Genomic DNA, 17055 nt, shown 5'->3' with positions numbered 1-17055 from the left:
GTGACTAGTCACAGCCTAACTGCATGGATCTCAGCCTCTGCTTATTTTTTTCTGTCCAGAGCACAGATGAAAATTCAGCCTGGAAGCCAAATTCAAGTGTTCTCACATTTTCCACCTGCCAGCATATTTTTCTCTCACAAAAGCACTCCAACATTTCTGTAGTTCACAAAAAGCAGTGCTAGGTTTTGTGGAAACAAGAAGGAACACTGAGTTTAAAAAATAATCACAGAATCACTAGGTTAGAAGAGACCTTCAAGATCATCGAGTCCAACAATTTTGCTAAATAAAAACTGACATAGTAATGAAGGTGATCTTTCTTCAACCCTAGCTATACTTAGTATATTTTTCTTTTCAAACTGATCTAGCATGGTGCCAGCTATTTTTATATTCCTCTTGTATTGGAGAATCACTTTAATCTAATTATTCAGGAAGAAAATAGGATAGAAGAAAACCAAACATAATGGGCTATACTTTTGTGAAAAGTTGTGTCTGAACTGAAACATAACTTAAAAAAGATGCTCTTCTGTCTTTCATGTGTTTAGAAAAAAGTGTTGTGCAAGTCAAAGGCCAGCAACTAAGTCAGTACCATGAGTCCAATAATTAAAGCCTTTTCTTCTCAATAAAGGCATCTTACCTTTAGCCTTTCTCCACAGCTTCCTTGAACACATAATTTTCAAGTACTGGTCTATACCAGGCATGTTTAAATGTATTTTTGTGACTGCAACCCCTGCAACTATTCTGTGCTTCAGAAAAGAACAGAATCAAACACCTGCCAGTGTGGAAGTGAGCATAAATGTATGAACTCCCCAGACCTGGATCTGGGAAAATAGCAGGGGGAATAGAGCTTACAGAAATCACTCAAAATCTTGCCCCACACCCAGGAAGCCCCTGTGAATAAGTATGCAATTCAAAGGTTGTGGCAATTTCCCCAGAAACACTGATTTTACAGTTAATAGGTTTTAAATTTCATAATTTCCTACTGAAAATCCATGCTGCTTCAGTATATACACAATGTGTGTTTTCCTCACTTTGCCCTGATTAAAGGGTTCATTAAAGGGACAGAGCAACACCAGCAGAGCTTTCAGACTGATAATAGTGCCTGAGGCTGAGCCACAAACATACAGCAACTCTTCCTCACACTGTTTGCACGAGCAGCAAAAGGAATAATGCTGGCTTCCAGTGGATGTGTATCCCATATCCCCTAAAACATGGTCTGCAGCTCCTTCCTCCATCTCATGTTCCCTAATCACCTTCCACCCTGCCCTCAGCTGCTGGCAGCTTCCTCTGTGGCCCCTGGCAGCAGCACCCTTTGGACATCTGGCTGCCTCCACATTTGCCATCTGGCAGCACAAATCATGCTACAGCTACTAGCCAAAGATTGTATTTCATGCAAAAAAACAAACAATATGCTAATAGTGAAGGAAAAAAAAAAAAAGGCAACTGTTGCACTGAATTATCTTAGAGTGAAATTAAGAACAAAGTACCTGCTTCTAAGAATGCAAACTACAACAAATAGTTTTCCTGTGACAGTAGAAACAAACTTGTTATCTGATCATACTCTGTACTCTCTTTTTATCTTTATCACTTTACAATTCCTTTTTATCCCACAGTAGACATCTTTTTATCCTTTTTATCCATAGCAGACATTCTATTGTGGCAATCACAATTACTTTAGCTATGGTTTGCAGGATAAACTAATCTGAAACAAGATAGTATTATTCTATGGAAGGGGAAAAAAATCCCAGTAGTTCTTAATATGATTCAGGCTTGAGAATAATCTTTCATCTAAATTAATGTTTTGAAATCTTAAAAACCATAAAAAAGTAGACTACTATTAAATGTTAAACTAGGTTACAATCACACTGAGTGATAAACTTCAGCTAGGAGGTTTTTCCATTTTATTTGTTCAGCCTAATGCTTGAGTGCTTTTACAGGATACTGTCATTGTCAAAGCAGTAATAACAGTTATTAGGTGAAAAATGTACCAACATCATAAATAAGTGAACCACACATAGGCTTGGAACAAAAAATGCCACAAAATAAGGGGGTCTCTTAGAGAAGAGGAGACTGAGGGGAGACCTCATCACAGTCCACAGGTTTCTCAAGAGAGGAGGAGGAGGGGCAGGCACTGATCTCTGCTCTGTGTGACCAGTGACAGGACTGAGGGAATGGCCTGAAGCTGTGTCAGAGAAGGTTGAGGTTGGATATCAGGAGGAGGTTCTTTATCCAGAGGAGGTTTGGGCACTGGAAGAGCTCCCCAGGGAAGTGGTCACAGCACCACCTGACAGAGCTCAAGGGGCATTTGGACAATGCTCTCTGACACATGGTGTAACTCCTGGGATTGTCTTGGGGATATTCTATTATTCTAGGATTGAACATCTTAGCATCAGGATCATCCCACAAACATTGAAACAACTTTCATGACCTCAGTTTAAAAGTATGACTTGAGAAAATAAAGGCTGGAAATCTCCATGCTAGAGGCTGGGGCAGCTAAATTTGTAGCAGAGGAATGACATAGTGAAAGTTACAGGAAAAGTCTCAGAGCTAGGGCTGCAAACTCCGTATCAACTTTTCTGCTACAACTTTATCACAGGGAAATAAAAAGCTTTAGTTGGCATTGTTTTATATCATGTCTTAAATCAAAGCCTGAACAATTCTCTCCCATTTCTCTCTCTCTGGGCTTCATGTCTTCTGGGCTTCACTTTGAGGTTCAACATCCCCAAATCAATATGAAATTCTGCCAAATCTAATAAGGCTGGAACTCTGGTTTGGGGTTATTTAGTTGGTTGGTTTTTTGTTGTTTTTTTGTGGGTTTTTTCTTTTTTCTTTTTCTTTTCCCTGGATGATCAAAGTTTCTTTTTAAGTGAGAGCAGTTTTGCAGAAGATTCAACCCACACTTTATGTTAATTAGAAATTGCAGCCAAATTTTCAGGTGAGAAATAAAACCTGAGACTTTTTCAAGAGTGTTTTACTTCATTGCACACTTTGTTATGAAAGTACCAGATGAAGTAGTCAAATATCTGCTAAAGAGATGAAGATTCTCACAAGTTGTCAGTGTTTTGTGACATTTCAGTGTCTGCATGACCCATGCTATCTCACCCTGCTGAACACAAATTCCTCTCTGCTGTAGCTTCTGTGACACCATGAAGTCAAAAAGGGACTGCTTACATCAGTGGAAACTTTCCAGCATAATCCTTTTTCTTTTACTGATTCTCAGATCTCCCCTATTTATACAGGGCAGCTACATTCTTAAATCAGTATTCATGTTTGGCAATATGCTGCATTAAAAAGTGATGTTTGGCTTTTTCAACATATCTGAAATTTTTAGATGAGCTGTTATATGAGCTGTCCCTTATGTAGACAACTGAGGGCCTTAAAATGTGCTTCATTCCTTGTTAACCTAAGCCCCTATTCCAGAATTCAAGGTTCATCTAGGTTCCTAAAAAGAGTAATTAATAATACTTTGTCCATTTTCAGATGGTAGAATTATTTTTAAGTCACTCATACCCATAAACCACAGCAGAAGAAATAACATATGCATCATATGCTCCTTTATAAGTTCCCATTTTTCTATTTTGGTATATTTACCATATTTTATAGCTTGATTGTGCAGTCCTTAAGTAAAATGGTGCCTCATCATGTAAGGAACTCAGTGGCTCCCAGTGTGACTGAACAACCTTGTCCCACAAGGGAGGCCACTGAAATCACCAAGACAACTCAAGAAGAATTTGTCTGCACAATTCCAGAGAAGCATCTGCTTGTTCTAAACAAGACTTTAACTGGAAAGCTCAATTACTTGTCTTTTTGAAGTAAGTACAGCTGACTTGAGAACAACTCCCAGGTGCACTTGAAATTAACTTGAATTGTTAACATGGATTTTTGCTCAGGGAATCTTAAAAAAAAAAAAGATGAACCTTAAAATTTAATGTACTGGCGGTCCTTCTAAGTGGTTTGAACAGTGCTGCTTTTTTTTTTTTTTAAACATAATTCCAATGAGCTTTATTTTAATATACTTACAGAGCTGACAAGCAAACTCAAAGTTTGACAAGTAACTCAAGCAGTTACTTTTGGGAGCTTCTGAAGAACAGCAAAAACATTGAACAGTGAAAGGTCAAATGCAATGCCTATCTTTAATAAAGGGGAGAAAGGGAAAGAGAGAGAATTGGGAAATTACAAATTAATTAATTTATCTCCAGTTCTGCAAATCTGGCAGAGCAGACCTTGTGCTGCAGTCATGCTGGTGATGCCTCTGCTGAAGATGTGTGTGTGATTCTGCACGTTGCACTTCAAAGGAGAGGGGAATCAAGGGGGGTAATGAGAATGACTGAACCCCTGTGAAGACTGACTAGTGAAGAAGAGCTCAATACCTGGATTGCTGAGGGTACAGAAGAGATCTAAGGAAAAGGATGCTCTCACAGTCCCCTGAGGCTGCTGCTGAGCAGGACAAGCAGGTTGGGGCTTCTAGGAGGATAGGACAAGGAGCACTGGTCTGCAGTGGCAGTGAAGAAATTTCAAACTAGCTGTTAAGAGCAACATTTTGGATGAAGAGCTGCTGGAGCACTGCCAAGAAGCCTCCTGTGTAGAGCATGGAGTCTGCACCAGCAGCACACCTGTTATGGTCTTGATCCTGCCAGGGGGCAAGGGGAGGGTGAGAACATCCTGCAATGATCCTAATTTTCTTTTATCATCTTATTTAGAAAGATATTTCCCAGATGCAACTCAAAAATTTAGCACTTTTCCCCTCTGAGAGTATTTGTTTTATTCTGCTGTATCTATACCTTTAATGTAAACCTGAAGTTCCTGATAAATCATGGGCTGTCATGCTCTCTCCTAGGTGTGACTACAGACAAGCTTTGCACCTACAGAGCTATTTTTAGAGGATGTGGTTTTCAGTTCAGAGGCCTTGCTTTATCTCCAGGTATGAACTTCTGGGTCATTCCCTTTCTGTACAACAGTTATATTCATGTAAACTAATTCTATACTACATCAATTGCATTCAAATTAAACTGTATTACAGTTAAACCATTTAATTGTACATCAAAGACCATAAATTGTATATACAAAAGTTAGAAAATGCAAGAGTGAGGGCTGCCAACTTAACTTTACACAGTGATCTCTCTGTGTAAAGATCTTCAGTTTGTGATGATACTTTTTATTTTCTTCCAGAGAAATCTTGTCTCAGTTGGCAGACTGGTAACACTAAGGGAGGGATTTTGGCAGAGCAGTACAGTGAAGGGGATGGCTGGTCCCAACTCAGACAAAAACACAGAGGAAACTGGATTCCATCTGCACCTTTTCAACATGCTTCTATGTGACAATGACAAGTCAGTGACACCTTCCTTCCTTAGATGAGCTCCAATTTCTCGATTCACTGATTCCTGATTTGAAGCACTGCAGCTTGGTCTGCAGTAATATAAAGTGCTCTCACTTGCAACTGGAGTCCTTGAGAGATGCCTTTTGAAATGCTAAGTGACACTTTCTGCTGAGTGTTTTCTGCTCAGAAAAATCCGGTTCTTAGTATCTCAAATACAATGAACATTTTTGACATACATTTAATTTTCTCCTTGCTTTCCAACTTCTTCTAAAGTAAAAAATTACAACATATGCCTAAAAACATAATGGCATTGTGGCATATACAAGTTCATGTCTGGACACCTTCCAATAGCAGATTCATATATCATGTGTTATCTCAAAAATCAGCCTCATCTAACATCAGAGAGAAAAGCAGTGCATGATTCATAGGAATGCTTAACAGAATCAAAGTTTAAAACAGAAATCCTACAACTGGAGTTATTCTGTTGTGTACATGTTTGTTGATGCTGAATGGATAAAAGAACAATTCAGAATGAAACTGAAACTGAGGAGCAGAGGATGCAAGAGCCTGTGGCTGTGGCAGCTGCAGTGTCACCACTGCCTACCTGCATTTCATATCAAGAACAAACTCACACTTTTCTCCCTCCAGTTGTTTAATTTATAGGATGATTCCCCATATTTGCCAAAGACTCTGCCTTCCAGTTTTGGTTGCATAAATGGGCAAGAGGAAATTTTGGTCAACTGCAAAAAGTCCTCTAGCCCAAAAGACTAAGAGCTCTTGCTATGTACATTTGTTGAACTCACATAGTATTACTCCTGCTACTACTATTTTTTAACCAAAACATAAAATTGAATTTAAAATTTAAATCACATGACACTGCCATGGAGATAAACAGTCTCCTCCCCTTCAACTTCTCACCTACAAAGTCCACCTTCCATCACTTTTGGTCTCATGTTTTGCCCATGAGTATGAAAGTAATAACACTCCATTTTAAAGAAAGAGCTGCATATTTTTCAGTTTGATGTCACAGAAGGAAAATGCTGCTGTGCTGTTAGACTTTGAAAGTATAAACAATTGCCAAAGAGACTGCTCTCACTGGTTATGCTTTATAAATGCTAGTGACCATCATATTAAAAAGGAACTTTGGAATGTTGCAGCCTGATTTGAGTCATCATGGCAGAATCCAGCAAAGCACCAAAAAAAAGGCACAGAATAAAAACAGTATCACGTCATTCCCAGTGACACCGTGGGTGCCATTTGCTCTACTGATGTATTGCAAATAAAAAAAGAGAAAGGAAAATTAGGACCACATTATGAGTGAAAAATAGCTGCAAATGTGAGAACAAATATTTTGGAAAATATTTTGCACACTTAATGCAAGTGTTTTAAAAGTCCTGGTTATCACTTCTCTGATGAGTTAACATGGCCACAGGTTCTCAGATGTGCTCATTTCCTTTAAGCAATGGCTACAGTAAAACTGAACACTGCCACACCATATCCTGTGAGCTGGGACTGGAGTTGCTTTGGGTGGTTTACACTGCATCAAGGGGATGGTCAGACTGAATGCTGCAACCAGAGAATGGGGCCACTGCAGTTAAAGGCACAGGGATCTGAACTCTTTACTCAAATCATTCACAAAGCTGAAGGCCAGGCACATAGAGATCCCATCATACTGGAGCACAGTCAGGACATCTAAGATGGTATGATAGGAAAACCCTGTTAGTGATGGTCTTGTGTAGTGTTACACAAAAGAAGGAAGGCACAGCTCCCTGCACCTTCTCATTTAGTAGCATGACAAGGAGCAGAAACAACCTGAAAGTTCATGTATTTATGTTTCAGTTCACTTTTCCTTGGTAACTTACTTTTCTGGTTTTAGATCCCTGTAAATAATTCCAAGACCATGGAGGTGGTCTAATGCCAAGGCCAGCTCAGCTAAGTAGAACTTGACATCCTCTTCTGTAAACATCACCTAGAGAGAAGGACAAGACCACATCTATTTATTGGACAGTGGTGGGCTGGCTTGCCTTAAACAGACACAGGGAAGGAACTGTCTAACCTGGGAGTGCTGCAAGGACCATCATATCAGGTTCAATTTTCCATAATTTGTCTGAACTGATATTAACAATTCTTACTAGATTCTCCCTATAAAGCAAAACTTGATCTGTTGAGTACCTCTGTTCCTTAAAATATGCTGCTCTCATTCATCTGTTTGATCTGTTTAGATGACATTATGTCACAATATTAGGAATAAATTATAACTTCTTAGCCTTTGGAAATGAACAGCAAAATTAAACACATCCAGTGCAGCCCATATTGCTTTCATAACCCTTAACTTGCTACAATCTTGGCATTTGGTTACCAAATCCCCATGAAATAGCATGGGAAACCTCTCTGGGGAAGTGGAATACTTCCAAGTCTGAGCAGAATACACACACAGCATGAAGAGAATCAGAGAGGGATTTAAAACCTCATGCCTTGGAGGTTGAAGGAATATCAGTGCAGATGCCCTAACCAGTGATGTGTTGTCTAACACCCAGGGCCTGATGAGCTGCCAATGAAGACAGTGCTTTCTGTAGCTCATATGGATACTGCTAACACTGAAAACTGTGTTTTAGGTGAGAAGAAACTTCTGTAATCAAAATCCAATAGGTTCCAAAAAACTCAGATGGCAGGAAACCCCTTTGGTTCAACTTCCACTATACCTCAGATATTCTCTTTAATTAAATTTCAATATGCACAGAGATAATAATGCAGAAAAAGAAGCTGATATATTGCACAGAAAAGTGTGATTATGCATGAGAGAAGTAAAATGAGTCAGCTCAATACAAATTTACTTGTCTTATGTAAATATAAATTCTACAGTAAAAGTTGCAGAGCTTAATTTTAAAATTAAGTCTCTGCTCTTAAAAAGGGGCAGCCAAAATATCTGAGTTCTTTGAAAAGTTCCAGACAGCTAAGAGAAAAAAAAAGATGATTCAGAGAGCAGATGTCACATAACTTAATTAAGAATTTTACTGCAAAGGCTAGAAATAAAAACACAAGGAAAATAATAAATAAATACACAAGTAAAAGCTCTCAAATTTAATTGTATTGAATGTAAAAATTATATTAATTTTTAAATATATTTAAATTATTTATGAGATTTAAAATAAATAATGTAGGCAAGGATTTAAATCAATAGAATCCAGGAAAAATCTAATCTATACATATACACCCAGTAAAGTCATATGTCTCAAAAAGACAGAGCAAGAATAGGCCAGCTCTGCATGCATGCAATATATGTATATGGGATCTGACTGAAAGTCCACTGAAATCAATACCTTTCAACCAAATCTATAACAATTCAAGTTTTCCCAGAATTTCTTCCCTTGCAATACCTTGCCCCCAAACAGCTGTAAAGTATATAGGCAGGCAAGGTGAGCTGAAAACACTGAAAAAAGAGAAGTATGTTTTTACTGTCAGCTTAATGACTTGTTAATGATGGTAAACAGCACAGGAGATGGTGAATTGCCCTGGACAAGCTTTGGGGAAAACAAGAATCTTTAAAGAAGAGAAGGTCTGAGCTGTTATCTTCTACTTTGGAGCTCCCTGGCTGTGCAGAACAGAGACCTGTCCTCTTAGGCAAGAGCCACATTTTCTATCCATGAAACCAGAGAGGCCTTTGCTGAGAGGGCAGTGCTGCCTCACTGATAAAGCTCAGTCTCATGATGATAGCAGAAGGACATTTTAAATTTAAATTTGTAAAATCTTTTTTCTCATATTAAAAACAACTCTACCAGGGACTGAATATTTGTACAAGGAGCATTACTCAGCAGTGTAATTAACTTGTTACCAATGTCCTCTTGCATTAGCAAACAAGCTTTAAAAGCAAACACTCGGGATCCCAAGCTGCAGTGCACACAGCATCCTGCAGCATGTCACTGAATCAGGAATTGAACGGGGGGAGGGGGAAGCTAGGGAGCTTTTCACAGCTTTTTTAGTCCAGCAGTAGCTCCCCAAACCCAAGAAGAGCAACAGAGCTGTGACAGTCAATCTCCCATGTCTGGGCTGGTGTGTGTCCCTCGACCTGCTCCCAGCAGCTGCAGGGGCTGGCCCTGACCCATGTCCATCTCTTCCCTCTGCTGGCAGTGTGTGGTTCTGTGGGCAAAATGTATTAGGGATTGATTTCTCAGACTGGGTCTCATCACATCCAAGTCTTATTCTGAGAGCTTTGAGTCTGGGGATATTTTGCTGTGGGAATGGCTTAGCAGTGGTGCAGTTTTCTCTGGCAGTGATGCCTACATGGTATCTGCTGCATTACCTCTGGAATAATTAAAATACAATTATTAAGAATCCACTTAACCATGCAAGATGAACTATCTCTATTATATACATATATATATATATATATATATAGATAGATAGATAGATAGATAGATAGATAGATAGATATATGACTATTCCCAAGGACATTTTTCATTCCCACAAACTCAATATGAGTTTTGAAAATCCAAGACAGTCTTTAATTTCTGAGTTAATGATCTTTCATCTTACCTCTTTGGAGAGTCTGGTGAAAAGGTCCCCTCCCCGCAGGAAATCTAGTATTAGATACAACTTTCCTTCTGTTTGAAATGCTGCATTAGAAAAGGATGGAGATGTTGGAAGTTTGAATCAAGATAAAGTCCCCAACAAATAAGTCCTGTTGACTATTCATGCCAATGCTTCATTTTCACTTCAAAACTTTGAGAATTAAAAAAAACATTTATGTACAGAACTTAGCAACTGAGCTTAGGCTGTGGGAAAAAATAGTGTCAGTTGGGAGACAACAGTGCATTACTAATATATTCATTTCCATGCTAAGCAGCTGTGAATTATCAGTGTTTCCCACTCCACAAGGAGTCATTGAGAGAGGCATAGAGAGAAGTTCCCATGTTTTTGTGAGAGGGGAGCCCACACACCCAAATATCCTCAGAATACCCATAACAGTAGTAATGGGGCCGGTGTGGCAGGAGGCAGCTCCAGCAAGACACCACATTCATGTACACATGAATACAAATTTAGACTGGTACTAATTACTAAACTCCCCTTAATTTAATTTCTCTGTCTTTCTGAACAATACCTGACAGCAGGTAAGGGGTTGGCAGATGTAAATTCACCAGCACTACCTACCACATCAGACTTTATGACAAATTTATTTTGATGGAGGAATAGCAGAAACCTATAAATACTGGATGTCTCCTTTAGCATAAATGAAGAATTTCACACAGGTTGCCTCTACAACTTTGTTAGAAACAGTCCCAAGTAGGCAAGGAGTATCTGCATGGAAGTGTAACACATCTAGCCACAATTCCCCAACCAATTTAGGAACAAAAATGAATTATATTTTATAATAGTTACCATAATGAAGCTTGACTATGAAAGGATGGTTCACTTCTGCCAAAATATCTCTCTCCATTTTAGATCGTACCCGATCCCGAACTACAAAGGAAGAACAATAAGAACAGTGATATGTAAAGAGGCAGAATGGTCATTGGATACAGAATAAGGTTCTGGCAATCTGGATTCTGACTCTCACTCTGCTGATGGCTTGACCTTAGGCAAAGCAGACCACTCCAGTGTCCTCTATTTCTGCCTGTCTGGTCTGTGTGCTGAGTCCTCCAGGAAGGCCCAGTGTCCTTCCCCACAGAGAGCTGCCCTAACTAAAATGACTACAGCATTGCCAACTACAGGAGGCAATTACACTTCTCTGAAGAGAATGTAATTGTGAAAATGAAAGCTACACAAAATTAGTTTCTTCATTTAAGATGAAACAGAATGTACCGGTCCCAGAGCAAGTCAGATTAATCTTGTTCAAATTAATTTATTGTATTTTGCTGATGCTAGCAGCATTTATGACATATCACTGAATAGCACTTTCTGGAAGTGATCTATATATATAATACTCAAAACTTCCACTAAATCACCACCCTAACAATCAGTAATAAAGAAAAATTCCAAATAAAAATAGTAACTAATTATTTTTATGTCTAGAGATAACTTTATTGTGTGATAGCAGTGAGAAAAATACTTTTTGTGGTTGAGATGAATAGAGAGTAAGGGAAATCATAATTTCAGAGGTGAGCTGAGTTCAAGCTAAACAAAAATAATGCTGAAGATTTTATACTCAAGTCATTTAGCAGAATATTCAGACACTGAGGAGGATTCAAGTCCCCATGTTATCAAATCTTAAAGATGCATTTTTCAGTCAATCACTATTTTATTGAAAGAGCTGACATTTTCTTCTTTCTCTTCACAATGCCACTACGCTTTTCAGATTAAAGAATCTGATATCAAGAGATATTATGAAACTATTTGAGGTAGCAAAGCCTGAGCTCTCAGTCAGACTCTGTCATTGCAGACATGTGTTCTGGAGCTGCTCAGAAGCTGAGTTCTCTCAGCACCCAAGTAAGGAACATACCATAACAAAAACCTCCATCTATTGCTGTACTTCAAAAAATGATGCACAGAAATAGGTCCAGACCAGCTGATCTGGAAACCTTAAATAGCACTGGTGACATACTTGGGTTTCTTGCTATTTTGATGCTTAGGCCAATAGTGACATTAGCTTTACTAGCTCGTTCAACCTAAGACAACTTATAGATAAATTCAAAACAAAGGCTAGAGCAGAACTGTAATCTCATCCCACAAGTAAAAAATCACACATCCTACACTCACAAAATGCTTAACCTGTGTGAAGACAGACTGTTTCTTGTGCTGTCCATCAGGCATGATCCCAGGTGGGCATTGCTGACGCTACATGGGACATTTCCCATTAAACTTGTCAGGCAGCCTAACAAAGTGCCTCCCTGCATTTGACTGCACTGAGGTGCAGCAGCCTGGTCCCTCCCCAGAGTCCTGTGAGGGTGGCTCAGCACAGCACCTGGTGATCTGGGTGCCTCTGAGTGGGTCAGTCTCCCCCAGTGATTTTGGAAATTGTCTTCTTGATGTCACCAAATTGGTGTTTGAAAGTTTAAATTTTTTTAAACTAGGAATGGGTTGTCAGATGATAGGTTTGCTGTCTTAGTGACTTTTCCTTAATTTTTTTTTTTTTAAATCTCCCTGCATGTGTGACAAAAGCATCTGCCACTTACATAAAGCTGTTTCTGCAGGAAGAAACATGCAGAAAATACACAGATAAGGTCAAAGATTTCACAATCTACCCAGAGATGTTTGTCAAGAAGCACTACTGATTATAAATTACTTGCTCATCCCTTCCTTTCAAAATGACCTTTGAATAAGAAATATCACTGCTTAACTAGTAGTAGAGCATTAATTAATTAATAAAGCAAGAAAAAGTTAACTTACAAACTAAGTTAATTAGATCAGCATCAAAAAGTATGGTATCAGGAGAAATAGATAAGTACAAATAGATCAGAACAAAATGATGGCTTTAAATTTCTTTCATGACCTTCTTCATTTTTTTAAAACTCAGCACTTTGCCTCAAGTGGACCAAAAGCAAAATAGGACTCAGGCTTAGGAACTTGCAACTCAATTTGAAATTCTTTACATAGCACAGGAACACAAAAAAGATAATGAAAATAGAATATATACATAAAACTCTCTGCAACATCCTTTTGAATTCTACTGCTGCTATTTTAATCTGTTTTTATTACTGTCTGTTGTAAGCAAAAGTAGAGAGCTAAATTCTGAACTCAAATCCACACTGCCTGTGTCCAGAAGACAAAGTATGTGTGTAGTGCTTAATTACCTGAGATATGGAAAAATACAGGCTGTCTAAAAGTGATCATAGCCTTGCTTCAATGGTTCTGCTTGGAAATACTATTTGTATTTGCTTTACTGTGTTTTTGTTCCACACAGTCCTAAACTCAAATCCTCTCTAAAGAGCAGCCTTTGATGTTGCACCTTCATCAGCAGAGCATTATTACAACACAAAGAAAAAACAGAAAAGAGTCTTGTTGACACACTGGATGCAGAAGCATACCAATAATGTCACATAGGGACTTCATGTGCTTCTCTTTTGAAATGCATATCATTCTGTGGAGGTTATTTTTCTGGAAGAAAGAGCCTCTGTGGCCCGAAATATGCAACCTTTTAGAGATGGGGAAAGAGCCATTATACCATAGCTTTACCACTCAGCCCTACCTTCTGCAGAAAAGGTGGAAAAACAGCTCTACAGAGCAGGAGACACTGCTTTGTAGAAGGGCACTCTGAAAAAATCAGTAAGAATGTAGACTGGGTTTTAGGAGTGCCAGATCTGGGGGAGGTCATGTTATCTACCCTCCTCCTTTTTTCTCTCTTTTTTTCTTTTCCCCCCTTTTACATAAAACAACATGTTTGGCTTTAAAGAAATCAAAGGGTTGCCTCTGTTTGTTGTATTTTAAAGTAGTAGTGATGATCCAATGTTGAGATTCAGAGTGACAGCTGTCTCTAAATCAATACTGCACTTTAGTATTGAACTTTCATTTATAGCCTTTATCACCTATTAATTATCCTCTCTGTTTGTAAAAGTTAATTAAATCCCTCACTATCCCTCTGAAGTACCTCTGCTCAATTTTCCAACAAAGAGAATTAAAGAACAGATTGAAGTCTGATGCTAAAGAAAAACAATTAAAAAAAAAAAAATCACGTGAGACTTTTCAGGAGCAAACATGGGTTCTAGGACATACAAACCCAGCTGAAAATAAATCCCCAGAGCAGTAACCTGAGCCCTTGCCATGTGTTCCTCACAGCCCTGCCCAGCCAGGAGCAGCCAGGTGAGCTGAGGGTGCTGCCTTGTTGCCTCCTTCCTAACCCATGGAGCCCCTGGCAGCTGCAACCTCCTGCTGTTTCCTCACTGGGACACCAACTTGGATCTCTCTTCTTGACCAAAAAAATCCACAGACGCTGCAGGAGATTAAGTGTGTTTTAGATTTTTGGCTGAAATTAGCTGTTGGGCTCAACCCCATCATTAGAGAAATACTGACTGAGAGACCAGCCAGACGATCACATAAATCTCATGTCCTTATGCAGAGGTGAAATTTCAGTTTTTGTGTATTTTTAAGCAGAACTGGACCACTGAATATCCACAGATGTGCTTATGCATAGTTCCCAGGTGAAACCATTCCCCACCTAGGTCTGTAAGGATGTGAAAGGTTATCCAATTAGCAAATCCTATGGTGATGCACATCACCAGAATTACACCCCTCACAACTGCATAAATCAGTTCTAATTAAATTCATAAAAACCAGACTCAATAAACAGCTTGATGAAGAGAAAAGAAAGCTGCCATCTGCTAGAAGGGAACTTCCTCTAAAAATCCAAAACCTACAGCTGGAAATACATCTGTTTACAGCTTGTGCAAAACTGAAACTCTTCAACACCTCTGCAGAGTTGCACCTGGAACTTTTTTTTCTTTTTATGGAAACCATATGTCTGATTTAAATTCATTTACTTTAGTGGATGTGATGTTCTGTGAAATCATCAATAAAGTATTTGTTTCTTGAATTTGAATGTTACATATGCCTATACTTCATTTGCTTCAGTTGTACTGAAGTAGGACTTATAACTTTTTTCTGTTGTTATTACTACTATTGCAGGCAATAACAATTTCAGGACTAACTCTTACTGACAGGCAATAATTACCTATGCTCTAGGAATGGGCATAATTTCAAAATGACAAAATAATAAGAAAGCTGGCCTTAAAATTCAGAAGTCCCAGTAAACACTATTCATCATCAGCTCTGGAAATTATGATGAACTGAAGGAAGAAACTGGTTTCATACAGTTTTGCAATAAAGAAAAGTTGTTTAAAACGTGTATGAGACAGTTGGCCTTTTCTCCTCATACAAAATAGGTATTTCAAATTTAGTTCCAGCATACAAGAAACCAGTAACACAAAGATGACCAGGACATATACTCCTTCATCCTACTCTTAAATACAGTCTAAAGAGGGATGATTTTTTCCCATCAAACTTCTCTCATATCCCCTGGAAGACTCTTTTTCCCTTGCTGCTCCTGCCCTGCTGCAGTGCTGGCTCACTCACATGCAGCTGCAAAGAAGAGGCAGCACAAAGATTCATATTTCCTATCCATGGGGCATTCCAGTATCAAATGAGTGTCTGCCTTGTGTTTTGCTATGGAGATGTTGCTAAGCCAACAGAAGCAATGAAGCAATGATTTTTTTTTCCTGTCCTGGTTGAGATGGAGATGATCCAGACATCCAGGAACTGCTGTGTCTCTCAGGGCAATGAGTTTCACCACTTGCCTTTTAAGCTTGAAGCCCAGCATGGTTTAATCAAGCAGTGCTGCTCTTTGCTCTGAAAACACACCTGTTTGGTGGGTTTTAGAGAGAACTCTAATAAATAAATAAATAAATAAATAAATAAATAAAGTTTGTGCATCACCTTACTCTTGAAGAGTGAAAGCTGTCTGTGCTTTGGTATTCATCACAAATACTTTCTGAAGCTTACCATCAAAGGCAAAAAAATACAGTTTTTATGATTGAAAAGTATGAGGAGTGAACACTGGCTCAGGGGTGAAAGTGCAAAGATATTCCCTCTTATCCCTCTTACTGGGATGCTATCATTTGCCACCAGGGCGGTTTTAGTCATAGGCTGAAGTAATCCTAGCAAATATGTTCTGTAGACTTGTTTGAAACTTGTAATTTTGAGTATTTTCAAAGTTTCTGCTGTGGGTTTTTGTTCTCTAAACTGGAACAGAAAGCTTAAATTCGGCAGGTTTTGCCAAAATTAAATTGAGAAAAATTATTTTGGCTGCATCAAAGTACTCTTTGTTAAGGGTTTTATTTTATTTTATCTCTTCTTTCTTAACTCTAATTATAGTGTACAACTATAAAATATTGTTTAAAAAGGTACACAATCAAACCAAAGAATTCTGCTGAAATGCTCAATACTGATATTTTATCAAGCAAAATTTCTGCAAATATCAAGCAAAAACTGTCCGGTTCCTGTGGATAGACACCCTGTCAAAAACTGATCTTTTCTTTTTCAGCTGTAACGTCAATTCAGAAGATGGAATAATAAAAAAAACCCATCAGGAAGTTTTAAAACAGAACTCCTGTGCCTTCCAGGTTTAGGGTAAACATACAAAGTTATGAAGTGATGAACTTGGAGTTTACCAGCTTGGTTCTGATATGGGTAACATGAGGCAGTGGCTGGACAGTGAGAGGTTCATTTCTCAGAAGGGAAGGTTTGCAGGGATTTGGTCACGGGACAGGAGGCAAATGTTAACATTCTCCCTAAGCTGTCCTGACCACAACTGCACTGTGCTGACTTCCCACTCTAAACACTCCTTCCATTAGGCTGCTTGCATGTGGTAAACACACAGCCAGCCCAATCTGACTTGTTCTAACAAAAGTTTTTGGATGAATGTTTCAGTTACTGAATTGCAAAAAATTTGGTTCCTGACACAAGTAACTAGTATATTTAAGGCACAGCTGAGGAAGCTGGGACAGTGACTTATCATCCAACACTGAGGGCACACTTCATTTAGGAGATAGGAAGCCCTGAGACAGATCCCATTTGTAAACCACACAGGATGAAGTTTATCAGGTTACCCATAACCCAGCCCTCCATGCTACCTGCACACAGAACAGACAGGATTTTAGAATTTAAATAGCTCAGTAAAATTGTGGCATTTAATGTTAACATTCAGACAAAACAAATCTCTGCTTTGCCCACGACCTGGCTTGATGCAGACAAACTTAATATAGCTCTGCTGATATGTCTGCCTCATAAAAATGAAAAGCATCTGCAAGACGGCT

General features: G+C 38.7%; 1 protein-coding gene across 1 annotated transcript in view; it reads right to left on the bottom strand.

The window, feature by feature from the left end:
• RPS6KA2 (ribosomal protein S6 kinase A2) overlaps positions 1-17055 on the bottom strand; it is a 146156-nt gene that overhangs the window by 57828 nt on the left and 71273 nt on the right. Inside the window, exons 4-6 of the mRNA XM_056487929.1 lie at positions 10691-10771; positions 9848-9927; positions 7177-7283 (exon numbers count right to left, since the gene is read on the bottom strand). Coding sequence (XP_056343904.1) covers positions 7177-7283; positions 9848-9927; positions 10691-10771 — 268 coding nt within the window. The remainder of the gene's footprint in view (positions 1-7176; positions 7284-9847; positions 9928-10690; positions 10772-17055) is intronic.

Source organism: Oenanthe melanoleuca, chromosome 3, assembly GCF_029582105.1.
Source record: "Oenanthe melanoleuca isolate GR-GAL-2019-014 chromosome 3, OMel1.0, whole genome shotgun sequence".
Taxonomy (NCBI): domain Eukaryota; kingdom Metazoa; phylum Chordata; class Aves; order Passeriformes; family Muscicapidae; genus Oenanthe; species Oenanthe melanoleuca.
Note: the sequence above shows the minus strand (reverse complement) of the source record. Positions and strands in the feature narration are given on the sequence as shown.